At 38.4% G+C, this 23,389-nt stretch overlaps 2 protein-coding genes and 1 pseudogene across 3 annotated transcripts in view; 2 read left to right on the top strand and 1 right to left on the bottom strand.

The window, feature by feature from the left end:
- The first annotated feature begins 4,199 nt into the window (after window positions 1–4,199).
- Window positions 4,200–6,456, top strand: LOC149724224 (myosin heavy chain kinase B-like). Of its 2 annotated transcripts, none has more exons than XM_089893304.1 (2): window positions 4,200–4,859; window positions 5,055–6,456. In XM_089893304.1, the coding sequence occupies exons 1-2, from the start codon at window positions 4,796–4,798 to the stop codon at window positions 6,074–6,076; spliced, it is 1,086 nt and encodes a 361-aa protein (XP_089749430.1). In that variant the 5' UTR covers window positions 4,200–4,795; the 3' UTR covers window positions 6,077–6,456. The 2 variants fall into 2 exon arrangements, with proteins under 2 accessions (XP_089749430.1, XP_089749429.1); XM_089893303.1 differs by having other exon boundaries at window positions 4,200–4,871.
- The window catches only part of LOC149724213 (uncharacterized), a 111,378-nt gene continuing 94,437 nt past the window's right edge, over window positions 6,449–23,389 (bottom strand). The window contains exons 2-5 of the mRNA XM_089893306.1: window positions 7,650–8,422; window positions 7,364–7,473; window positions 6,848–7,014; window positions 6,449–6,789 (exon numbers count right to left, since the gene is read on the bottom strand). Coding sequence (XP_089749432.1) covers window positions 6,575–6,789; window positions 6,848–7,014; window positions 7,364–7,473; window positions 7,650–8,378 — 1,221 coding nt within the window. The 5' untranslated portion in view covers window positions 8,379–8,422 and the 3' untranslated portion in view covers window positions 6,449–6,574. The remainder of the gene's footprint in view (window positions 6,790–6,847; window positions 7,015–7,363; window positions 7,474–7,649; window positions 8,423–23,389) is intronic.
- LOC149724223 (uncharacterized) lies at window positions 10,083–12,013 on the top strand (annotated as a pseudogene).

Here is a 23,389-nt window from a genome sequence, read left to right as displayed (position 1 = left end):
CAACCCAACAAGTAGATGATATTTTGGCAGATCCTTTTTGCTTACATGAGTTCGAAATAACGGAAACAGAAGCAGAATACAACTTTCGCAGTATATAACGCAACGCAACAAAAAATGTTAATATGCAAGACCGCTTTTGCTTAAACGCATTCCAACTATCGTGAACCACCACCTCATCAAAGTAATGAAATTTTATTTTAGAAAATAATGATGGCCTCTTCCAACAGAAACGATCCCACCTCGGCAATTGTAAGAGGCGCCATCAGTCCCCGGAGTACCTCACCAGTGGGTTTGGGCTTGCGCCTGTCCTTGGCAGAGTCTTTTCTGAACATTCGTTCCCAAAACGTTTGAACCTCTTCCAAGTTCAGTTCGCCCGACTGGACCTTCCAAGCCCCGCTTTATACTTCTTGGGTGCAGGCAGAACGATTTTTCTTGTAGAGATTCTGGATCCTACTGTATTGTATCCTCCTTGTTGTTCTAGCATTTAGCTTGGTTGAGGGTGGATTTGCTCTTCTTTCTCTATAAGCAGCACCAGAGGGCAGCCATTTTCCGATCCAGTCATTGTACTCGGTGTTGATAGCCTCTTTTGTACTACTACTTGGTTTACCCGGTTCAAACTGGAACGAAGGCCCAAGGTTTGCCAGATGTGCTGTGTCAATATTTTCGACGAGATTTACGGCCCATCCACTTGTTTGGGGCAGAACATTACTACTAGAAGCAAGATTTTCTGATGTTTCGTTGCACAAGCTCGTAGCTGCCTTGGGCTTAGAAGACATTTCCGCCTCAAGCTCAGCAATGATGCGAGCGTATCACGTTTTTCCCTCTCAAACCTTTGATTGACTCTAGCGTTCTGTGTGGAAACACTTTGTGTAAGTGCTGATTGATAAAGCGGATATTCATATTTGCAATTTCTTCGCGAGCAAAGATAACCATTTCTCACTCTCCATCGTGCTTTAGATCGCGGAAGCGGTTGATTCTGAGAATGGTACAACTCTTTCTGATTTGAATAGCTTGGAACAAGATTCGCACCATCTTGGTTCCTGACTTAATGGGTTGGCTCTGCTAGTGGTTGCAGAGGCATCCACATTTTCCCCTAGTGTATTGAAAGCAGTGTCAGTCGACGGGGTAAACCCCGGTGGAGGGATGATCACATCGGAATGATGCGTCTTCTCACCGCAAAGCGGCCCCCCTCTTGGAGAAGTAGTGTTTTTGTATATATTTTCTATCCATGAGATAAGATGTTTACCGCGGGAAATATACGTCCACCCTAAGTTGCCCGGGCACAGGGTAAAGGCTGAAGTATTGTGAAGGGTCGCCACTTCTCCACAAGGACCGTTAGGGACTAACTTACCTATGGCCAGTGGCCAGCCGCCTGCGAAGTCTGCTGGTGAACTCTTAGTTTGGCCTCTACCTCTCGAACCCGTCCGGCATGGTAAAACCTGCCTTTGCCCTCGCCGACATGGCCTCGAGAGGTTAGGAAATGTGTGCACCGCCCAAAAGGACGGCACACAAGCTGGTCTTGTTCGAGACACTAAAGCTCCTACACCACGCGACAAGGTGGTTCACCGTCGTAAGAGAAATCCTTTTGTACTTGTGAGTTTCAGGTCCGGCGCCGTGGCGTAGTGGTTAGCGCGCCTGCTTGTAACTATTAGGTAATGGGTTCAAGGCTCGTCGCTGCTACCATTGTGGGCGTATGTGTCCTTGGGCAAGACACTTAACGGCAATTGCTCCAACCCAGTGGCACTAATGGGTTGTCCAAATTATCAGCCATACATAAAAAAAATCCAAAAGAAATAATCACCCACAAAGTAACATACATGGCAACTCGTAAGCTGGCACGAGGTGTTAAACCCGTGTGATAACGACTGTCGTTTTCCGGCCACGCGAGGGTAAAGTAAGTTACATTCATTCAAGCAAGAGGTGCCAGAAAAGTTACCACAGGGATAACTGGCTTGTGGCAGCCAATCGTTCATAGCGACGTTGCTTTTTGATCCTTCGATGTCGGCGGCTCCTATCATTGTGAAGCAGAGTTCACCAAGCGTTGGATTGTTCACGTCGTGAGACAGGTTAGATTTACCCTACTGATGAAGTGTTGTTGCGACAGCAATCCTGCTCAGTACGAGAGGAACCGCAGATTCAGACATTTGGTTCATGTGCTTGGCTGATAAGCCAATGGTGCGAAGCTACCATCTGAGGGATTATGACTGTTCGATTAGAACAGGTTCGTGACGTAATTTACGTCATAGTGCACGCGAGTGACGCAACAATAGGCGAATTTTTTGGTACTTTTTAAAACGTTTTTTTGGCCAAACTAAATATTTTTTTGACAAAGAAATTCCACAGGTAGTATTTATTAAGTGTAAATTTTGATTTAAAACCAACTTGTATGAGCGTGGTCCAGACTCTTTAACATTAGGTATGAAAATATGATGAGTCAGCATATTCTGGTATATATAATCGACACTAGTGAGCACAAATGTTGGAATTGCCACCCATAAAGCATTTAAGCTCGGCTTTCCAGGGAAGTGAATGCCTACTGTCTCTGTAATAAAACAGGGTTCTGCCAAACCTAAAATCAAAAGTTAATCCGCAGGATTCAAAATCCTCAGTGCTATTGCAGAATATGTATCTTCTAAAACAGCAATTTGACAATGAATTGTAGGAACCCAAACCAAGCGTGTTTACTTGAAAACTAAAAGAAAAAGGCATGCCTCTTCATCTCTACCACCTTGTTATGAACCAAATACCCCGGAAAAAATAAGAGTGATTGAAAGAGCTAGTGAATAGCCTGATTATTTCCCAAGCCCTGTAAAAACAAACAGGTAAGTGCAGTACTATATATCCAATTCATTACTGTTATACAAAAAAAGTATCAAAGAAAAGAATTTTATAGTATTGGTATTCATAAAGAAAAATAAACCATCCAGATCAGCTGATGATTTTCTTTAAGATGCAAAGTATGTTGTCACAAAGTCGAAATTACATGAATTATTCCAAACATTTTCCATTTGTAGCAGCTCGGATTGTGTAGTTATAAGTGCAACGGATCATGGTTAACAGTAAGTTTTATTACTTTTGTTTGTAAACCATTGTCACATACGGATAATAAGATTTACACTTTAAAACTAGCCATATAAAAATATTAGTACTGTAGGTCTGGAGAGTATTTCTTGTGTTGTTTTTGGGCTTCTTTTTCATTGACAGTTTATCCCCTAATGCACTGCAAATTCAATTTACTTTAGGTTGATCAAAAATGCATAAAAATAGATTGTGGTAACTCCAGAACTTGGACAAGTCAACAATCATACAATCAGTGGAAGCAGCCATTGAATATTTTGTTGCCGGGACTACTGCTGGCATCTCTGCTACAAAATTATTCCGGGCATTTAAGGCTGTTAATATAACCTGGATATCAGAATCAACATACTATAAATATCTAAACAATAATGCATATCCTGCTGTGTTTCAATTGTGGAAAGATGAGAAGAAGGACATCATTAAAACAATGACAATCCGTCAGCAACCACTCAATATTGGAGGGGACATGAGAGCAGACACCCAGGTCACTGTGCGAAATTTGGCACATATTGATTTTTTAGAGCTGAATATCAACAAGATAACTTCTACTCAACTTTTACAGGTCAGTAACATTTGCTTTCTTTGCCCCTTCGACTATCACAGTTAGTTCCTCATTCGTTACTTCTGTCCACATTCCTTTATTTACATCAACAAGAAACATGCGCTGCTTCTTGCCTTCCTAATTTTTACTGTTTGGGAATACATTTATTTCCATTCTAGAGCAATGAGGTTGGCAATTCTAATGCAATGGAGAAGCAAGGGTTCACATACTGTGTCTAGATCTGCAACAATATGATTAAGACCACATACTGTTATATTACTGACCGACACCTACAAATTGCGGTACCAGATATCATACAGCTGCAAGGCACCTATGCCTTTTTCTTTTGCGTTTTTCTCGTTTAAATAATGGTTCATTGTGTCGTCAGTCAAGAATCTGACAGTTGCAGGTCGTTTTTGTAAAGCAGTCTTACAGTTGCAAGTCGTTTTTATAAAGTAGTCCTACAGTTGCATGTCGTTTTTATAAACTAGTCCTACAGTTGCAGGTCGTTTTTATAAAGTATTCGTACAGTTGCAGGTCGTTTTTATAAAGTAGTCTGACAGTTGCAGGTCGTTTTTATAAAGTAGTCTATGGTGGCCTATGAGTGCCACCCTAATAAATAAAAAAATAAGAATATTACGATAAAAAAACGATAAGTAAAATGAAAGCGAAAAGTAAAATGAAATTAAAAAGTAAAATGAAATTGAAAAGTAAAATGAAATTGAAAAGTAAAATGAAATTGAAAAGTAAAATGAAAATGAAAAGTAAAATGAAAAGTAAAATGAAAATGAAAACGAAACGTAAAATGAAAATGAAAACGAAACGTAAAATGAAAATGAAAATGAAAACGAAACGTAAAATGAAACGAAAAGTAAATTCAAAACGAAAGGTAAAACGAAAACGAAAAGTTAAATGAAAACGAAAAGTAAAATGAAAACGAAAAGTAAAATGAAAACGAAAAGTAAAATGAAAACGAAAAGTAAAATGAAAACGAGAAGTAAAATGAAAACGAAAAGTAAAATGAAAGCGAAAAGTAAAATGAAAAACTTCACGTGGACGAGACGTGCCAGTGCCAACATAGACATCACAAAAATCTTACATGTAGTATTTCTATGGCAGGTCTTCTTTCATTTTAAATCTTTGCACGCGCTTTGAAACAAGATATTATCAACAAAAATGGCTGATATGTGGAACAAATTTAAAGAGGAGATGAAACAAAAAAGAACAAAGAAACCTGAACGTAAGGTTACCGGTAAGAATGACTCGCAAATTTTAGATAGGAAATGCATTACCATTCAAAGATGCAGCCCTGAAGTATCAGGCAAGGCTCAAAAATATTTAAAAATAGGAGCTCGCGAGTTTGTTCCATTTCTGTTTGATGAATTGAGCATTAAAAACATAAAAAAGGCATGTAATGCTCATTTTTCCTTTGAAGATGATGATATGACCTGTGACATTTTAGCTGGGGAGCAAGGTCCATCATGCTGTTTACTTGATCAATTACCAAACTTCAATGTCGTACATATTAGAGCAATTGCTAACACAACTGAACTAGCTTGTAAAGAAAATTCTAAGTTTAAACTTGTGGTATCAAGCTCTTTGCCCCAAATTAAAAGAAGAAAAACTGACCATCTTCAGCCGCAACAAATTTCTGTGGAATTTAGTGTGAAAAGGGAACACCCAATCCCCAAAAGTTTATCGGTTGTAGAAATGATGAAATTAGGAAACGTTATGGACGCTACCAGTACAAAAATTAAACTATCTCAGTTTCACATTTCTGACATGATGTGGAGTACTGAAATTGAGGAAATTATTCGGGTCGAAAAGGAAAGTTTTAGCCAAGGAGGCTTTAGAAAGGCATATAAGGTGCAATCTTCTTCCAAGCTGTTGCCTGGTACTTGGGTGTTAAAGCAATACTTGCCAGAAACATTGGACACACTTAATGAAATAAACCAAACCCCTGAAGGCCATACCCGCAAGATCGTGCAAATGCACATGCTTGCAGCAAATTTTACTTCCCAACTTGCCAAAGCAGTACAAAATCTGACTAAAGGCAAATTTGGATATATACCGACATATACTAAAATATACTTCGGAAAAATTACAGACGGCGAAGAGGACACATTTGTTACCTTGGAAGAATATATACATGGAAAATTTACAAAATATACATCGAATGATGGTACTGTATGTGGAAACAAAGAAACGACAGCATGTAAAAAAGCAGTATGTTTAGCACATTTCAGCTTTCAGCATTCTTCCCAGCAGCTGCTTTTAACCGACATTCAAGGAGATACTACTGTGTACACTGACCCAGAGATTGCTTCCATTAAACATGTAAACGAAGATGGAACTTTATTGTTTTGTGCAGGGAATCTAGCACAGCGAGCAATCTCTACCTTCGTTGCACAACACGAGTGCAATGATTATTGTGAAGCTTTGGATTTAAAGATGTAGTGAACAATAAATTAAGGATCTATTAATAATCTTGAAAAAGAATAAGCTTGCAAATCAATATTATACATAGCAGGCGAATTGTCAAAACGCTTGAGGTACCGGTAATAAAGCATTTCAGTTTTACGTATAAGCCAGCTAATTTCTTTTCACAATCAGGTGCACAAATCTAACTATTTGATAACATACCCGTACATATATTTTTATAATCTATTATAATATGGTATTTCTTTTATAGATTTCCTACACCTACATTTTGTTATATTGTGTACCCGGTACATATTTGCCTTTTACAATTTCTCTTGTTCCTTTCATTTTTCAACTAATGTTCTTTTTACCTTATGACAGTGTAGTTTTATTATAAATACACAAATGGTGGCTCACTGTTGCATTTTTAATGAATATTTTCTGCGAGAAAATTTCAGCAAAACTGGAAATAAAATCAGTGGTAATTTAATTTAGTTTTCTGGTATTTAGACTTAAACAAAAAAACAAACATATTTATGGTATAACAGGTTCTTTAGTAAGCTGAGAAACAAGCTTTCTTCTCAAAAACAAGTAAGCATCTGTACATTCATTTGCCGATAGGAGATGAGGGTTAGGAATATATTCTTGTAAAGTCTTTCGCTGGGATGACAATAGGAAGTCGGTTCTCACATCCAGAACTCCAGAAACCTCACAAACTTCCTTTAGCTGTGAATCAGTTATATGCTGGCCTGGAGAATCACTATTATTAGTACTGAACACCAGAGCAAGAATAACAATATAATTTACCACATTTTTCAAGACCATAGTTTTCCGGAAAATTGTAAATATGATTGGGAATGCCGTTGGGAAGATATGTACCCCTTTGATATCTTATTCTATGTGTATTCCAGTTATCCACGAATACTTTCATTTCCTTTTCCAGCACTGGTATATACACAAATGCAAGTATATCTCTGTTAACAAACATAAATAATAATGTTTTTGTAAGCTCTACTTTGGGTAAATGCAAATAAATGTTATTACTTACATCGTCCAGCTGCATATAGTCTGTTGTGCCAGAATTCAACCGAAAGGTTGTAGGGTCAGAAACCCACTGGTGGCTTAGTCATTTGTATCCTTGGGCAAAGCAATTAGCAAATATAGCCTGAACCCAGTGGATTAATGGGTTAAACTAACACAGTCAGGAACATCTGAATTATACACTGCAATACCTCCTGTAACTCGACAGTGGGCATGCTTGCATTTTCCAATGAATATCCTACATTGGCTATTGCAATGCAAAATTTAATTGCGTCATGTTACCTGTCTAAAGCTATGTCAGGATTGTAATGACCCAGATCTTTCAAAGACATTAATTGGCGTTTAAAATACTTTTCCAGGCGTTCATGTAACTCTTTCCACCATCTTTCAATCTACAAACAAAGCCATTGTATTAATTACAGAGTGTCAACCACTACTGTTAAAAAAACATATTTAGACTGCACCCCATGTTTTATGCTCACATTGAAACTGATTTCACCAAATCATATTAAGTACCGGACACTGGTATGTTTAAGCATTAATAAAAAATGTTAAGTTAGCAACATACCTGATTTGAAGTTGATTTTCCATAAATAACAGTATCACTCGCATCAGTAACATCAATATGAGATTTTCGAAGAAATGCATGCATTGTGGCCATGATACCAGTTTCTGTACCTTTGTCAAGCCTCATATATGATGCAATACATTTTGTCTCATAAATATAATCAAAGTACCAACGAGCAATTAATTTGGGGTCACAATTGTCGGTCCAAATTTTAAGCCACAGCAGATTTCGGCTAGCAGTGTCTATGCAACCATACACAGCTAGTGGAAAAGTACTTTTTTGAAATCCCATTAGTTTACAGTGGCCGTCAAGTGAATGTACCCAGTCAGGTCCTTTGCTACTAAAATGACCCTTTTTTAACCTTTTCTTCCCTGGTGTTCTTGCTTCCAGCCCATCGGGATCTAACTCCACCATGATTGCATATACTAGGTCCCTAGGTACATTCATATGGTGCTGTTTCCTTACTTTCTGATGCATGGCGCGATATCCTAAACACTTTCCAGGTCCATCAAGTTCTTTGGTTACTGCTGACTTTACATCATTTATTGCAATTGCTGGATCAATATAAGTGATGTTAAAAAATTTCAATCTTCGACAAAGAGTTCTTAGACTCCATGGGTACTGAGGAAAGTCACGCTTTACAAAATCAAGTATTTCTAATCTTTTAATGGATTGTCTCACATAGTTTTGCAATGCACCAGTCAACACAACGTCATTTTGCCAATCCATCACTGATGTCAGCAATGGCACTTAACAAGTTTACTAGGCCTGTGCTGTGGTAACATATTATTAAATGGTTAAAATTTTTGCATAGGGGTTAGTGCATAGTAAAAATCTGAGCATTCCGTAGTTTTAAACCTAATGCTGTCAGGGTGGGTTACGGATTAGTATAAATTTTCCTAGTTCCATATTTCTGTCTTTAAGTGGGCCTATACTGCCCATGTTACATTATTATGTCTAACATCTAAGTATAAACCATATCAAAACATAGAAAATACAATAACCTCAAGTTGACATTATTTCTTTATATCTAAATCTGCTATGTCTAGTAGTCTTGTACCATACCAGTACCTACAATGTACATTGCATAGATAAAGCGTAATAGTTTAGTATACTAGTCGGCCATCTGCGAAGCAATGATATCCACTTTAGTACCTGATCCGAACTATTGTTTACATGAGGCTTTTGAGGCTGGTATATCTACTTGTTCACCCAAGACCAAAAATTCACCTAATAAAAATTAACAAAGCGTTGACCTATATTACTACTTGTTTAGGATAGCCTACTATGGTTCTACTCCTAATATTAGGCCTACGCATAACGAATGTTTGGTTAGATTTAAAAGTTATGACAAATTGCAACAACATTGTTGGGTTGATTTGGCTAATAACAAGGAATAAATAAACAACTACCGGTACGTTAAAGCAACAAGTACGAAGGTTTAAAATGAAAGAAGACATTCCATAGAAATCAGAGTAAATAAAAAGTAATTTTGATAGAATTTTTAAGATTTCTATGTTGGCACTGGCACGTCTCGGCCACGTGAAGTTTTTCATTTTACTTTTCGTTTTCATTTTACTTTTCGTTTTCATTTTACTTTTCGTTTTCATTTTACTTTTCGTTTTCATTTTACTTTTCGTTTTCATTTTACTTTTCGTTTTCATTTTACTTTTCGTTTTCATTTTACTTTTCGTTTTCATTTTACTTTTTGTTTTCATTTTACTTTTCGTTTTCATTTTACTTTTCGTTTTCATTTTACTTTTCGTTTTCATTTTACTTTTCGTTTTCATTTTACTTTTCGTTTTCATTTTACTTTTCGTTTTCATTTTACTTTTCGTTTTCATTTTACTTTTTGTTTTCATTTTACTTTTCGTTTTCAATTTACTTTTCGTTTTCATTTTACTTTTCAATTTCATTTTACTTTTCAATTTCATTTTACTTTTTAATTTCATTTTACTTTTTAATTTCATTTTACTTTTCGCTTTCATTTTACTTATCGTTTTTTTTTATCGTAATATTCTTATTTTATTTATTTATTAGGGTGGCACTCATAGGCCACCATAGTAGTCTGACCGTTGCAGGTCGTTTTTATAAAGTAGTCCTACAGTTGTAGGTCGTTTTTTTATAAAGCAGTCTTACAGTCCTACATATTTTTGTTTCATCTATGACTTTTGTAACATCAATTCAATTATATCTTTGTTTTTGTTGATGTTTAAATTGCTTAACAGTTTCATTACTGTTTCTTTTTGTTATTATTACAGAAAATTTGTTGTAAATACATTTGTGAACATTATTTTCATTATTTAAAAATGTAAGTATAATCCACTGTTAATTGCTGGTATTCTTGTTACGCTTGTTTTATTATCAATAATTTCAGTTTGTAAGTTTAGTAGCACGCTTAATTATTTAACTTTAACAAATATTCAGGGCTGAAAAGTTATCACACTCTCGCGACAAAAAGATGATTTATGATGGTGAACTAGAACAAGATTTGTCCGAAGGAATAGTGAAGATCATTTCATTAAAAGAAAGTTTGGATGCAATTCACAAATTTGAAACAGACACAGTTACAAAATTTATAAAATACAAAAAACTACTACTGCATGGTAATTATAGTTAATTCTACATTTCTTGATTAACATGTCCTTATTTTAGAATTCTGAAACATTCTATTTTAGAATTCTGAAACATTCTATTACAAAACTACCTATTTGCATTTTACAGATTTAAAAAAAAGTAAAGTACAGTTTGATTCTAAAGATGGTATTCCATTTGTTTGTAAATCCCATACAAAACTGGAATGTCAGCATTGACCAAATAGATACAAACATGGCAAAAGAAAGGCAGATGTAGCAAAATAATCATGTGTATGATAAAAAACGATACATGTGTGTACAAGACTCGAAAAGCAGTTAATTCTACATTTCTTCATTAACATGTCCTTATTTTAGAATTCTTAAACATTCTGTTACAAAACTACCTATTTGCATTTTACAGATTTAAAAAAAGTAAAGTGCAGTTTGATTCTGAAAATGGTATTCCATTTGTTTGTAAATCCTATACAGTCAGCATGGACCAAATAGATACAAATATGGCAAAAGAAAGGCAGATGCACAGCAAAATGATCATGTGTATGATAAAAAACGGTACATGTGTATACAAGACTCGAAAACGCAAAACTGCAAGGCATGGATAGTTATCAGAGAGATAATGCAGTTTCCTAAATATAAGGCAAGTTATATCTCGTGTAAGAACTAGAAGTGTAGTTTTCCTAGTTTATGAGGGAAAGGTTATACTTTGGGTGGCTAGTTTAGTTAAAAGCAGCTTAGTTTAAATTAGAACTAAGGGAAAATTTATGTAATGGCTTGTACGATTGTCTATTTGTCAATTTTGTATATATGTTAGTTTATTTTTATAAAAGTTGTCAACTGTAGACTTCTGAAAAAAAAATAATTTCACAACATTTACGCTCTGTTGGTGTGACATCAATTCCTTCTGAACCGGTTGTCACAGTTCAATTCCCTGCTTCAAATGATCACTCGGGTCATCCTGTGGGTGGGGTTAGTTAAGTGCACCCCTAGGAATTAAATTAATTTTAGAAGCTTAATATATTTAATAAATTGAGTTAATTTCTTTACACAGGCCAGGCTTGCTGCAACGTGTGGATAGCAGGTTGATTGGCAAAATTGGGCAGCTAGTTGATGAAGGAGTTCGCTCTATCATGGAATTGAAACGCCATCTGCAAATATTTGTGGTTCATGAACTTTTCAAAAACGCAACACCTCCACAGCCAACTAACAGAAGATTCTGTCCAACAAAGAACGACATTAGAAATCACTATCATATTGCATATACAAAGCGCAAGCTGTCAAAAATTGATCAAGCAAATGTTCAACTGTTGGTGGACCGTCGTGAATCACCTGAAGGTCGCATTTTCTTTAGGCCGTACATCGCCAGTGTCCATTGCAGCCAAATAGTGACATGGACATTGTTGATTTTAACACAATTGATGGGAAACAAACGATGACTTTTGCTCCGTTATGGCCAGGATATTTGTCTACTTGATGCAACTTATAAGACATCAAAGTATGCATTGCCACTGTTCTTCCTTTGTGTAAAGACCAACACGTCTACTATTAAGTTGTCGCTTGTTTTGTGCTACAAAATGAATGTCAAGCAGATATTCAGGAAGCTCTAAAAATGTCAAAGATCTGGACATATGGCTGGACTCCTGCGTTCTTTATGACCGACAAATGTGAAGCTGAAATACATGCTGTGGAAGCAACTTTTTAAGGTATGTAAACAAATTGTGTCTAAATTGACTTTCATTGTCATTGCCCCACCGTCTAAGGATGAAAAAGTTCTGAATCAGTATGATTATATTGGGTTAATTTAAACCAGTATGTTTCCCAAACTTTTTTTATAGCTAGACTTTCAGACTACTTTATAAAAACGACCTGCAACTGTACGAATACTTTATAAAAACGACCTGCAACTGTACGAATACTTTATAAAAACGACCTGCAACTGTACGAATACTTTATAAAAACGACCTGCAACTGTACGAATACTTTATAAAAACGACCTGCACAACTGTGGGACTTCTTTATCAACTGTAGGACTGCTTTATAAAAACGACCTGCAACTGTAGGACTACTTTATAACAAGAGATCACAGATCTAATGAATGAACACGTTTTAAAATAATTAGCATAAGATAGTAGAATCGAGGAAGATGGGACACCTTTAACACATAATATCCAAATAGCCTGATCGTGTTTTAAACAATTAAAAACGGTCTGTGGAAGTCGTGAAGATACGGTTTTATAATTCATTAAATGTTCTTTATTTACTACCAAATGAAAAGAGAAAACAAAATGAAAAGGTGTCCCATCTACCCCCACCCTGCTATATTAGTTAACCCTTTTACTACACTGTCGACTGGGCTCGATCAAAAACAAATCTGAAGTAACCAACACAACGGGTTCTAGTCGCCATTGGTGACTGTAGAGCAGTAGGCAGAATGTATTTATACATGTATTATAACCAATGAAACTTATGACGTATGAGGATTGAGTGATTGGTAATGAATATGTGTAAATACGCTTTGTACAACTCCTGTACCATGTGTTTATTGTAAACTTACACTAGTTAACGTTGTCGTCGCTTAAAAACGTTTGTTTTCATTAATTTTGACAAACCGTAATCACGCAGTAATTAGGTAATGTTAGAAGTTAATATTAATCATATGATGTTGAATTAAAAATAATGTTTCAATTACGATTAATGATAATACGGTATAAGAGTAGTGCATTTAATGCGTCCCCACTTAAATGCTAATAGTTTGATTCAGTCGTGAATCGTTGTGTAGATACAACACGCTTGCCGTCGTTTCCCGCCAAACTCCAGACAGTGTTTCCGCTATGTAAAGTGCATGAGGAAAGTAATCGTTAATTAATCGCTCATCGTGCGGTTTTAAATCTGAAAATTCAGTCTAAAAATTATAAATATATATTACGATTTGATTTCAATCAAAAGATTAAAAAAAAAATGCTAGAATTAAGAATTAGGATAAGTGCGGAAAATAATCACCCTATCAGCAACAACATCAACAACAACAAAGCCAAGAACAACTGTTCGACGAAAAAGGATCTATATGACCACTAACGTGTTCAAAAACGACCTGCAACTGTCAGATTCTTGACTGAGACACAATGAAACATTATTTAAACGAGAGAAACGCAAAAGAAAAAGGCAACGGTGCCTTGCAGCTGTATGAGATTATCTGGTACCACAAATTGCAAAGTATATCAGAGAAGAGCAAAACAACATTGTTCATCATTACGATGTCTGGCACTTAAAGGTTATATTGCAGCCATTAACTAGAACTATTAATTTCAGCCATTATGTGAGAACTAACTCTGTTATACAACCTATACATTAAGATGTATTAGGCTTTTAAGATGTGATTTTTACTTTAAAAATTTACTTTAATATCATAATATCCTAAATTGCATGTCAAAACCCCATTATTCCTGCATAGTGCTTTTTGGACTTTAATATCATAATATCCTAAATTGCATGTCAAAACCCCATTATTCCTGCATAGTGCTTTTTGGACTTTTTATCTTTTTTATTTTGGTGTAAATCAAAACTTAAAAAAGTTTCTTTAGTTTGCATTGTTAATTTTGTATCTATTTTATCTTATTCTTTTGCATTGGCTCAGGATTAGAAAGAAAACTCCTGCCTCTTTCCAACAAGCATCCAGAGTTAAGACCATCGCTTAAATCTCTATTATTTGTCATCTATATTGGGCTCCAGCATCGACTCCATCTGACTTGGATGAAGATTCCAAGCAAAATATTGTTTTGGCTAATTGGATGTCGTTGACCAATCATGTTGTGAATCGGCACAGTCATGACAATGAATATTACCCTTCATGTATATTACCCTTCATGTATATTACCCTTCATGTATACATGAAGAATCCCTACTGGATACAAAATGGTTGCACGAAGGTATGCGCTGCATTGTATCAAAGAAATCATTACAGTAATGGCAAACATTAAATACAGTTATATTTTTTGTAGATGACATTGGATACAAAAAGTTAAGAGATTACATTAAACACTCGTTATCTGAAAGACGTGAAGAAACTTTCTACTGACCATCAAACCAGCAGCATCGAATCCTTCCACAGTCTTATTTTACTATTTTCTCCAAAGACGAAGATTTTTTCTTATAAAGGCATGACTGCAGGTGTGTGCTTTAACTTTTTACTCTTATTTTGTGCACATTTACCTTGGGCTAGATTTTATTTGATACAACACGCATGCCTGATTAGTTGTAATGTCAATTGTGGATATAGCCTCTTAGTAATCAAAGCAATATTCAGACAACTTTTGGCGGCATTACACTACAACGGAAATAGCGACCAAGAATTCATTTTGGATGGTGATGATGACCCTAAAGCTTTATGAAACGTTTCCAAAGAAAAACACAAAGAAGGGACATACTCAATAAGCACAAAAAAAACTTGATCCCACGCGCATGCCTGATTAGTTGTAATGTCAATTGTGGATATAGCCTCTTAGTAATCAAAGCAATATTCAGACAACTTTTGGCGGCATTACACTACAACGGAAATAGCGACCAAGAATTCATTTTGGATGGTGATGATGACCCTAAAGCTTTATGAAACGTTTCCAAAGAAAAACACAAAGAAGGGACATACTCAATAAGCACAAAAAAAACTTGATCCCACGCATAGTAAGTCCCTTTCACTATTATTATTCTTTACCTTTTTGTTCATTGAATTATTACAGGAAGTACATACATATACCATTTTTGTTTTAAATTATATTTTTTGTGACACTAATGATTTAATGGGCTTTTTATCATAAAATCAACTAACTACATAATACTTATTGCTTACTTAGATTACATCATGAAAGTTGTGAAAGGTTCCTTGGAGCGCAAAAACCAAATGAAAGTGTTGGAGCAACAATTTTTCACTGAAATCAACACACACCTGATCATTTAAATGCAACCTTTCATCACCCAACCAAAGAGGAACTTCAATTAAATTATAGAAAACGATTTAAATGAAGAGTATATAATCTGTTTATTAGGCCTTTCAAGCTTAAAACATTTGTAACTTCAATTAAATTATAGAAAACGATTTAATAATAAAAACTTGATCCCACGCATAGTAAGTCCCTTTCACTATTATTATTCTTTACCTTTTTGTTCATTGAATTATTCCAGGAAGTACATACATACCATTTTTGTTTTAAATTATATTTTTTTGTGACACTAATGATTTAATGGGCTTTTTATCATAAAATCAACTAACTACATAATACTTATTGCTTACGATTACACCATGAAAGTTGAGAAAGGTTCCTTGGAGCGCAAAAACCAAATGAAAGTGTTGGAGCAACAATTTTTCACTGAAATCAACACACACCTGATCATTTAAATGCAACCTTTCATCACCCAACCAAAGAGGAACTTCAATAAAATTATAGAAAACGATTTAAAAATTACAGAAAACGATTTAATAATAAAAACTTGATCCCACGCATAGTAAGTCCCTTTCACTATTATTATTCTTTAGCTTTTTGTTCATTGAATTATTACAGGAAGTACATACATACCATTTTTGTTTTAAATTATATTTTTTGTGACACTAATTATTTAATGGGCTTTTTATCATAAAATCAACTAACTACATAATACTTATTGCTTACGATTACATCATGAATGTTGTGAAAGGTTCCTTGGAGCGCAAAAACCAAATGAAAGTGTTGGAGCAACAATTTTTCACTGAAATCAACACACACCTGATCATTTAAATGCAACCTTTCATCACCCAACCAAAGAGGAACTTCAATTAAATTATAGAAAACGATTTAAATGAAGAGTATATAATCTGTTTATTAGGCCTTTCAAGCTTAAAACATTTGTAACTTCAATTAAATTATAGAAAACGATTTAATAATCTGTTTAGGCCTTTTAAGCTTACAAATTTGGCAATAAAAATCCAGTGTACGAATTTGTACTATATTGCATTGACAACACATGATGGCAATACAACGCGATTCTGACTCCCCCGGTCCTCCCTGCAATATGCAATTGTATCTATATTTCCTAAAAATATATTCAATTAAATAAAAAAGCAATACTTGACATTACAAAAACGTACTCATTTATCTTCTTTGAATCGCCAATAAGCGTTTTTTAGAGAATGAACATTAAGGACAATTTTGAATGCCTCACTGCAAGTCTGGATTTTGTCTAAAACTTTCAGCTGTTCTTGGCAACACTGACATTCCGCAGAAGTATCCATGATACAACAATTACTGCATTTACACCTGGAGATGGACTAACTACTTAGCTTTTATTTAAATTCTAAAAAAATTCAACTGACAAGCCATGTTAAATGTTCCCTTCTCTCACAATAAGTTTGCGTTTCTGCTCAGCGAGCTGCCGTCTTCTCTTCAGTAAACCTCGGATCTTGCACGAATATTTTGAGGACTTGCGACGTCACCAGCCTAAATATAACATTTCTATTTCAGGTAAATAAATAAAAAATGACGAAAAATTAAACCGTTAATTTTGGACCAAAAACACAATATATGCTTTTAAATAATAATAATATGCATTAATAAAATATTTTTTTAACAAAAGGTAGCGCTTAAACCGCGATTAAAAAAACGTAGCTCTTTACGAAACATCAAAAAAATCCCAAACTTTGCTACAGGAAACTTTCGCAATGCCACTCATCTTGATTATATTATACCAAAAACATGTGGTAATCTATTTCGGGTTCCTTTTTTTTTCTCCTCTCTCTTCTCTTCGTTAAATTCGTATACGCACAGCGCTCGAACAATTTACATATCGGTGAAATATCGGTGCTTTTTTACCGATACCGATTATCGGTAGAACGTAAATATCGGCCGATAATATTGGTGAATCGATATATCGGTCGACCACTCTAGTAAGTCCAAACTATATTCATGGCTGTATTGATTTTGTCATTAAATGTCAATTATAGATACATATGAGCGATGGGAGAAAACCGTGGGGAGCGTAAGCTTGGGATATTCGACACGACCATCGTCGGCGATCGATTCGACCTGAATGATGCCCACCAAAGGAAGATTGACTATTACAAGTGCGAAGAGATCGAGAAATGGGCTAGGCACACCACGACGGCGTCCATAGTGGATTTCAGCCCAATAACGCTGAAATGGCGAGGATGTATGGCTTCGGAGACGGAGCAGTTCTTAAGATACAGATTGCTGCTGTCTAGAAAGGTGGTACCCCTCGTCAGTGTAGCCCTGCTCTACCCTATGTGGCGCCATTTCCGTTCCTGCACGGCCAATGAGGGAATTACGTGATGCGAGCTCCAGCTAGCGACGTCCAACTCTCGCTATAAAGCTATTGCAATTGTGCCTTATCATTGTAAATTATCCTTGTAAAAGTTTATACTTCCTGTTTCCCGTTTTGCTGTTCATGTTGCTTCATATATTGATTTTCGCGCCCATTTTACGAGTTGTTTACTTAGTATCTCAAGCCTCTTGCCCCCCGACTTTCCTGATAATGACTAAGTTCCTCCTCAGAATAGCTCCCACCCAACGTTAATGACGCATGAGCCTGAGATATGGACCCGAGGAGTCCAGCATATGCATGTTATTGCCTTAACCGCGAAACGGTTTAGAGTTCGAATGACTATTACAAGTGCGAAGAGATCGAGAAATGGGCTAGGCACACCACGACGGCGTCCATAGTGGATTTCAGCCCAATAACGCTGAAATGGCGAGGATGTATGGCTTCGGAGACGGAGCAGTTCTTAAGATACAGATTGCTGCTGTCTAGAAAGGTGGTACCCCTCGTCAGTGTAGCCCTGCTCTACCCTATGTGGCGCCATTTCCGTTCCTGCACGGCCAATGAGGGAATTACGTGATGCGAGCTCCAGCTAGCGACGTCCAACTCTCGCTATAAAGCTATTGCAATTGTGCCTTATCATTGTAAATTATCCTTGTAAAAGTTTATACTTCCTGTTTCCCGTTTTGCTGTTCATGTTGCTTCATATATTGATTTTCGCGCCCATTTTACGAGTTGTTTACTTAGTATCTCAAGCCTCTTGCCCCCCGACTTTCCTGATAATGACTAAGTTCCTCCTCAGAATAGCTCCCACCCAACGTTAATGACGCATGAGCCTGAGATATGGACCCGAGGAGTCCAGCATATGCATGTTATTGCCTTAACCGCGAAACGGTTTAGAGTTCGAATAAAAGGGCATTGTCCTTTTTTTAGCTAAATGCCTTGTCATCTAATTAGTGACGCGCATGAATGGATTAACAAGATTCCCGCTGTCCCTATCTACTATCTAGGGAAACCACAGCCAAGGGAACGGGCTTGGCATAATTAGCGGGGAAAGAAGACCCTGTTGAGCTTGACTCTAGTCCGACTTTGTGAAGAGACATGAGAGGTGTAGGATAAGTGGGAGGTCTTCGGGCCGTCGGTGAAATACCACTGAAATACCCGCATCGTTTTTTTATTTATTCAGTAAAGCGAAGAGCGACCTTCGGGTCCAGGTTCTAGCCTTGCGCGCGCGCGTTCGGGTGCGGCGCGATTTGATCTGAAGACCGTGTCAGGCGGAGAGTTTGACTGGGGCGTTACATCTGTCAAAGAGTAACGCAGGTGTCCTAAGGTGAACTCAGTGAGGACGGAAACCTCGCGTAGAGCAAAAGGGCAAAGCTCACTTGATTTTGATTTTCAGCATGAATGCAGACCGCGAAAGCGTGGCCTATCGATCCTTTTGAACTTTTTCAATCAAGAGGTGCCAGAAATCGATCCTTTTGAAGCGAGTTTCAATCAAGAGGTGCCAGAAAAGTTACCACAAGGACCAAGAGGTGCCAAAAAAGTTACCACAAGGATAACAGGACTTTTTTTTCAAAGGCTTTTTTCGGGACTTCGTTTTTTTTTTCAAAGGCTATTTTTAGAACTTTTTTTCAAAGGTTTTTTTCCTCCAAAGGCTATTTTGACTCCTGACCCATGACCGATGACCCTAGGCTGCGTGGGTTGACCCTGAGTAGGGTCGTCGGTAGAGCCCATATCCGAACTGAGAGTCTGCGGCAAGCGTCGGAATTGCAGTCGGTTGATCCTCCAGCTCGAATGGCGGATTCAAAGGCTATTTTCGGGACCTTTTTTTCAAAGGCTTTTTTCGGGACTTCGTTTTTTTTCAAAAGCTATCTTTGGGTTTTTTTTTTCAAAGGTTTTTTTCCTCCAAAGGCTGTTTTGACTCCTGACCCATGACCGATCACCCTAGGCTGCGTGGGTTGACCCTGAGTAGGGTCGTCGGTAGGGCCCATATCCGAACTAAGAGTCTGCGCGTCGGTAGAGCCCATATCCGAACTAAGAGTCTGCGGCAAGCGTCGGACTCGCAGTCGGTTGATCCTCCTGCTCGAATGGCGGGTTGCTAAATCATTCGCAAACGACCTAGTTGAAGATCGGGGTGTCGCTAAATCATTCGCAAACGACCTAGTTGAAGATCGGGGTGTCGTGATCATAGAGCACTAATCTCACTGCGATCTGTTGAGGGTAAGCCTCAAGATCTATCGGTTTGTCTGGCCAGTAGCTCGGACGAAAGAGGGAGTCTATCAGGATAGCTGGCACTCTGTCGCAGTTTTATCTGATAAAGCGAATGATTAGAGGAACCTATTCTCAAACTTTAAATTGGTACCTATTCTCCAAACTTTAAATTGGTAAGAAGCCCGACTCGCTTGATTGGAGCCGGGCGTGGAATGCGAGTGCCAAGTGGGCCACTCTTGGTAAGCAGGACTGGCGATGCGTGATGAACCAAACGCGGGGTTAAGGCGCCCGAGGCGACGCTCATTAGAGCCCACAAAATGTGTTGGTTGATATAGACAGCAGGACGGTGGCCATGGAAGTCGGAATCCGCTAAGGAGTGTGTCACCTGCCGCATCAATCAACCCTGAAAATGGAGCGTCGGGGAATGCGGGCTTTGCGGCTCGCTTCGGCCGGCGTTGAACAGCTGACTTAGAACTGGTACGGACCGGGGGATTAAACAAATCTTTGCGATGGCTGTCACCTGGTGTTGACGCAATGTGATTTCTGCCCAGTGCTCTGAATGTCAAAGTGAAGAAATTCAACCAAGCGCGGGTAAACGGCGGAAGTAACTATGATTCTCTTACGCTGGACTACCCACCCGGCGGGTGCTTAAACTTATCGGTACGAAGAAAAAAAACAATGAGAAAGGGGCGACCGCTTTTGCCCCACCCGATGAAGTTACACAGGCTGGGGTCTCTTACATATGTAACCTGTGCCAACGGCTTGGGGAGGAGGACCAGAAAATATTATCATCAAATGTACAAAGGCAAGGTTGTGTGGCGAAGGAAAGGTTCTGTGGCGAAGGAGAGTACATGCTTGCGAGAAACGAGCTTGACGCGAGGAAAAGTGGAGTGAGGTTTATTAACAAACATCTGCATGAATTGCATCCCAGCCGCTCAGTAGAGAGTCAAAGGCCAAACTGGGAAAAATGCCGAGTATTCTCGGATTCTGGAAGAATTGCGAGAGAGGACAGCTAGTCGACGGCTACCAGTGCGCGGAATCGAACAGAGAACATTCATGTTGAATGGAGGAGTAACATCTGTCAGGCAATCAGTGAGGATTCAAGTTTCAGGCCACAAGAGTTGAGCCAAGAGCTTATCGACCGTGAGGTCGCGAAGTTGTTTAAACCAGATTCCCCGATGAGGGACCGACAGGAAGCTGGCAAGGTGCCGAGAAATAAGAAGAAGGCAACAGTTTGCCAGGGTGCAAAAGCTGTGTTCTCCAAGAGCAGGAAATCAGCTGTGGAGTATGACCTATCAGGACAATGGGAGCAAGTACCCGGAGAGGCAAGGCTGGAAGCATGAAGTTGGCTTTGAATTTTGGTTCAGGATTTTCTTGAAGGAATCACAGACAAACGGGCGGTAACACCAAAGAATGGGAAATATTGATTCAATCACCCAGGAGGAGGTGGGAAACAGTACACGAAGCTTGATGCCCCAGAGCTCCCCTAGACCCGACGGCTTGGGGTATAAAACATTTAAGAAAATTAAGGCCGAAGATCTGGCAAGAAACTTTTGGTGAAGAATTGGCCAGACAATTCTGATCCCTAAAGGGGGTGACGGAATCGCACAGAGAACATTCATGTTGAATGGAGGAGTAACATCTGTCAGGCAATCAGTGAGGATTCAAGTTTGGTTCAGGATTTTCTTGAAGGAATCACAGACAAACGGGCGGTAACACCAAAGAATGGGAAATATTGATTCAATCACCCAGGAGGAGGTGGGAAACAGTACACGAAGCTTGATGCCCCAGAGCTCCCCTAGACCCGACGGCTTGGGGTATAAAACATTTAAGAAAATTAAGGCCGAAGATCTGGCAAGAAACTTTTGGTGAAGAATTGGCCAGACAATTCTGATCCCTAAAGGGGGTGACGGAATCGCACAGAGAACATTCATGTTGAATGGAGGAGTAACATCTGTCAGGCAATCAGTGAGGATTCAAGTTTCAGGCCACAAGAGTTGACCGTGAGTTCGCGAAGTTGTTTAAACCAGATTCCTCGATGAGGGACCGACAGGAAGCTGGCAAGGTGCCGAGAAATAAGAAGAAAGCTAGAGAAGAAGGCAACAGTTTGCCAGGGTGCAAAAGCTGTGTTCTCCAAGAGCAGGAAATCAGCTGTGGAGTATGTCCTATCAGGACAATGGGAGCAAGTACCCGGAGAGGCAAGGCTGGAAGCATGAAGTTGGCTTTGAATTTTGGTCCAGGATTTTCTTGAAGGAATCGCAGACAAACGGGCGGTAACATCAAAGAATGGGAAATATTGATCCAATCACCCAGGAGGAGGTGGGAAACAGTACACGAAGCTTGATGCCCCAGAGCTCCCCTGGACCCGACGGCTTGGGGTATAAAACATTTAAGAAAATTAAGGCCGAAGATCTTACGGCCGAAGATCTGGCAAGAAACTTTTGGTGAAGAATTGGCCAGACAATTCTGATCCCTAAAGGGGGTGACCCTAGACAGCCTGGCGATTTGTGTTCTTTGGGCAGTGCCGCTAAATAAGTGCCAGAAAGCCTTTTAAACCCGGGATTGGGTGGCGGAGAACATCTGGAATGTTACAACACTGGAGTACCCGGAGATTCAAGGCTGGAAGCATGTAGTTGGCTTTGAATTTTGGTCCAGGATTTTCTCGAAGGAATCAGACAAACGGGTGGTAACACCAAAGAATGGGAAATATTGATCCAATCACCCAGGAGGAGGTGGGAAACAGTACACGAACCTTGATGCCCCAGAGAGCTCCCGTGGACCCGACGGCTTGGGGTATACAACATTTAAGAAAGAAACTTTTGGTGAAGAATTGGCCAAAAAAATTCTGATCCCTAAAGGGAGTGACCCTAGACAGCCTGGAAACTACCGTCCAATAACGATTTGTGTTCTTTGGGTAGTGCCGCTAAATAAGTGCCAGAAAGCCTTTTAACCCCGGGATTGGGTTGCGGAGAACATCTGGAATGTTACAACACTGATCCACGAGCAGCGGAGGCGCCTAAGGGAGCTAAATCTGGCCTTTCTTGATATCTTAAAGGCATTTGACTGTGCCAACACCTCGTCGCTTTTACGAGCAGCAGAAAGAATTGGCTTGCCGAAAGAGACTTGCTGGTGATATACATCGAGAATTACTACGAAAATTCGACCACAAGTTTGAAGATCGATGGAATAAGATCAGATCCAATTAAAGTGAATCAGGGTATTAAGCAGGGTGACCCTCTTTCTGTCCCCCTTTTCTTAGCAATAATGGACTGAGCCCTCGAGGATCTGGACCCCGGACTGGGTGTCGAAATAAATGGTCACAAGATACAAGCTATTGCGTTTGCAGACGATCTGGTGATAACCACATCGACGAAGCAAGGGATGCAGGCTCAGGTTGATCGTCTGTCGGAAAGCCTGAAGAAGAGTGGTTTTGAATTTAATAGAAGAAAATGCGCCCCAATAAGAATAGCTGTTGATGGTAAGAGGAGGAAAAGGTGGATGGCTACTTAGTAGTGGGCGGTCAAACATGCAGTGGTTTGACGATCGCAATTCCTACAAATATCTTGGAGTGCAGATTGGAAGAAGTAAAAATGTTTAAATGTATTTCCTATCTTTTAACAAAGAAATGTACTGAGACAA

Source organism: Ciona robusta, unplaced genomic scaffold (genome assembly GCF_009617815.1).
Source record: "Ciona robusta unplaced genomic scaffold, ASM961781v2 AP042738.1".
NCBI lineage: Eukaryota > Metazoa > Chordata > Ascidiacea > Phlebobranchia > Cionidae > Ciona > Ciona robusta.
This window is presented reverse-complemented; position numbering and strand designations above follow the sequence as displayed.

Excerpts from the sequence above, each read along its gene's own strand:
- LOC149724224 (XM_089893303.1), top strand. The coding sequence starts at position 4,796 with ATGGCTGATATGTGGAACAAATTTAAAGAGGAGATGAAACAAAAAAGA. Across the intron at positions 4,872-5,054 it reads ACCTGAACGTAAGGTTACCG|ATGATGATATGACCTGTGAC; the intron begins GTAAGAATGACT and ends TTTCCTTTGAAG.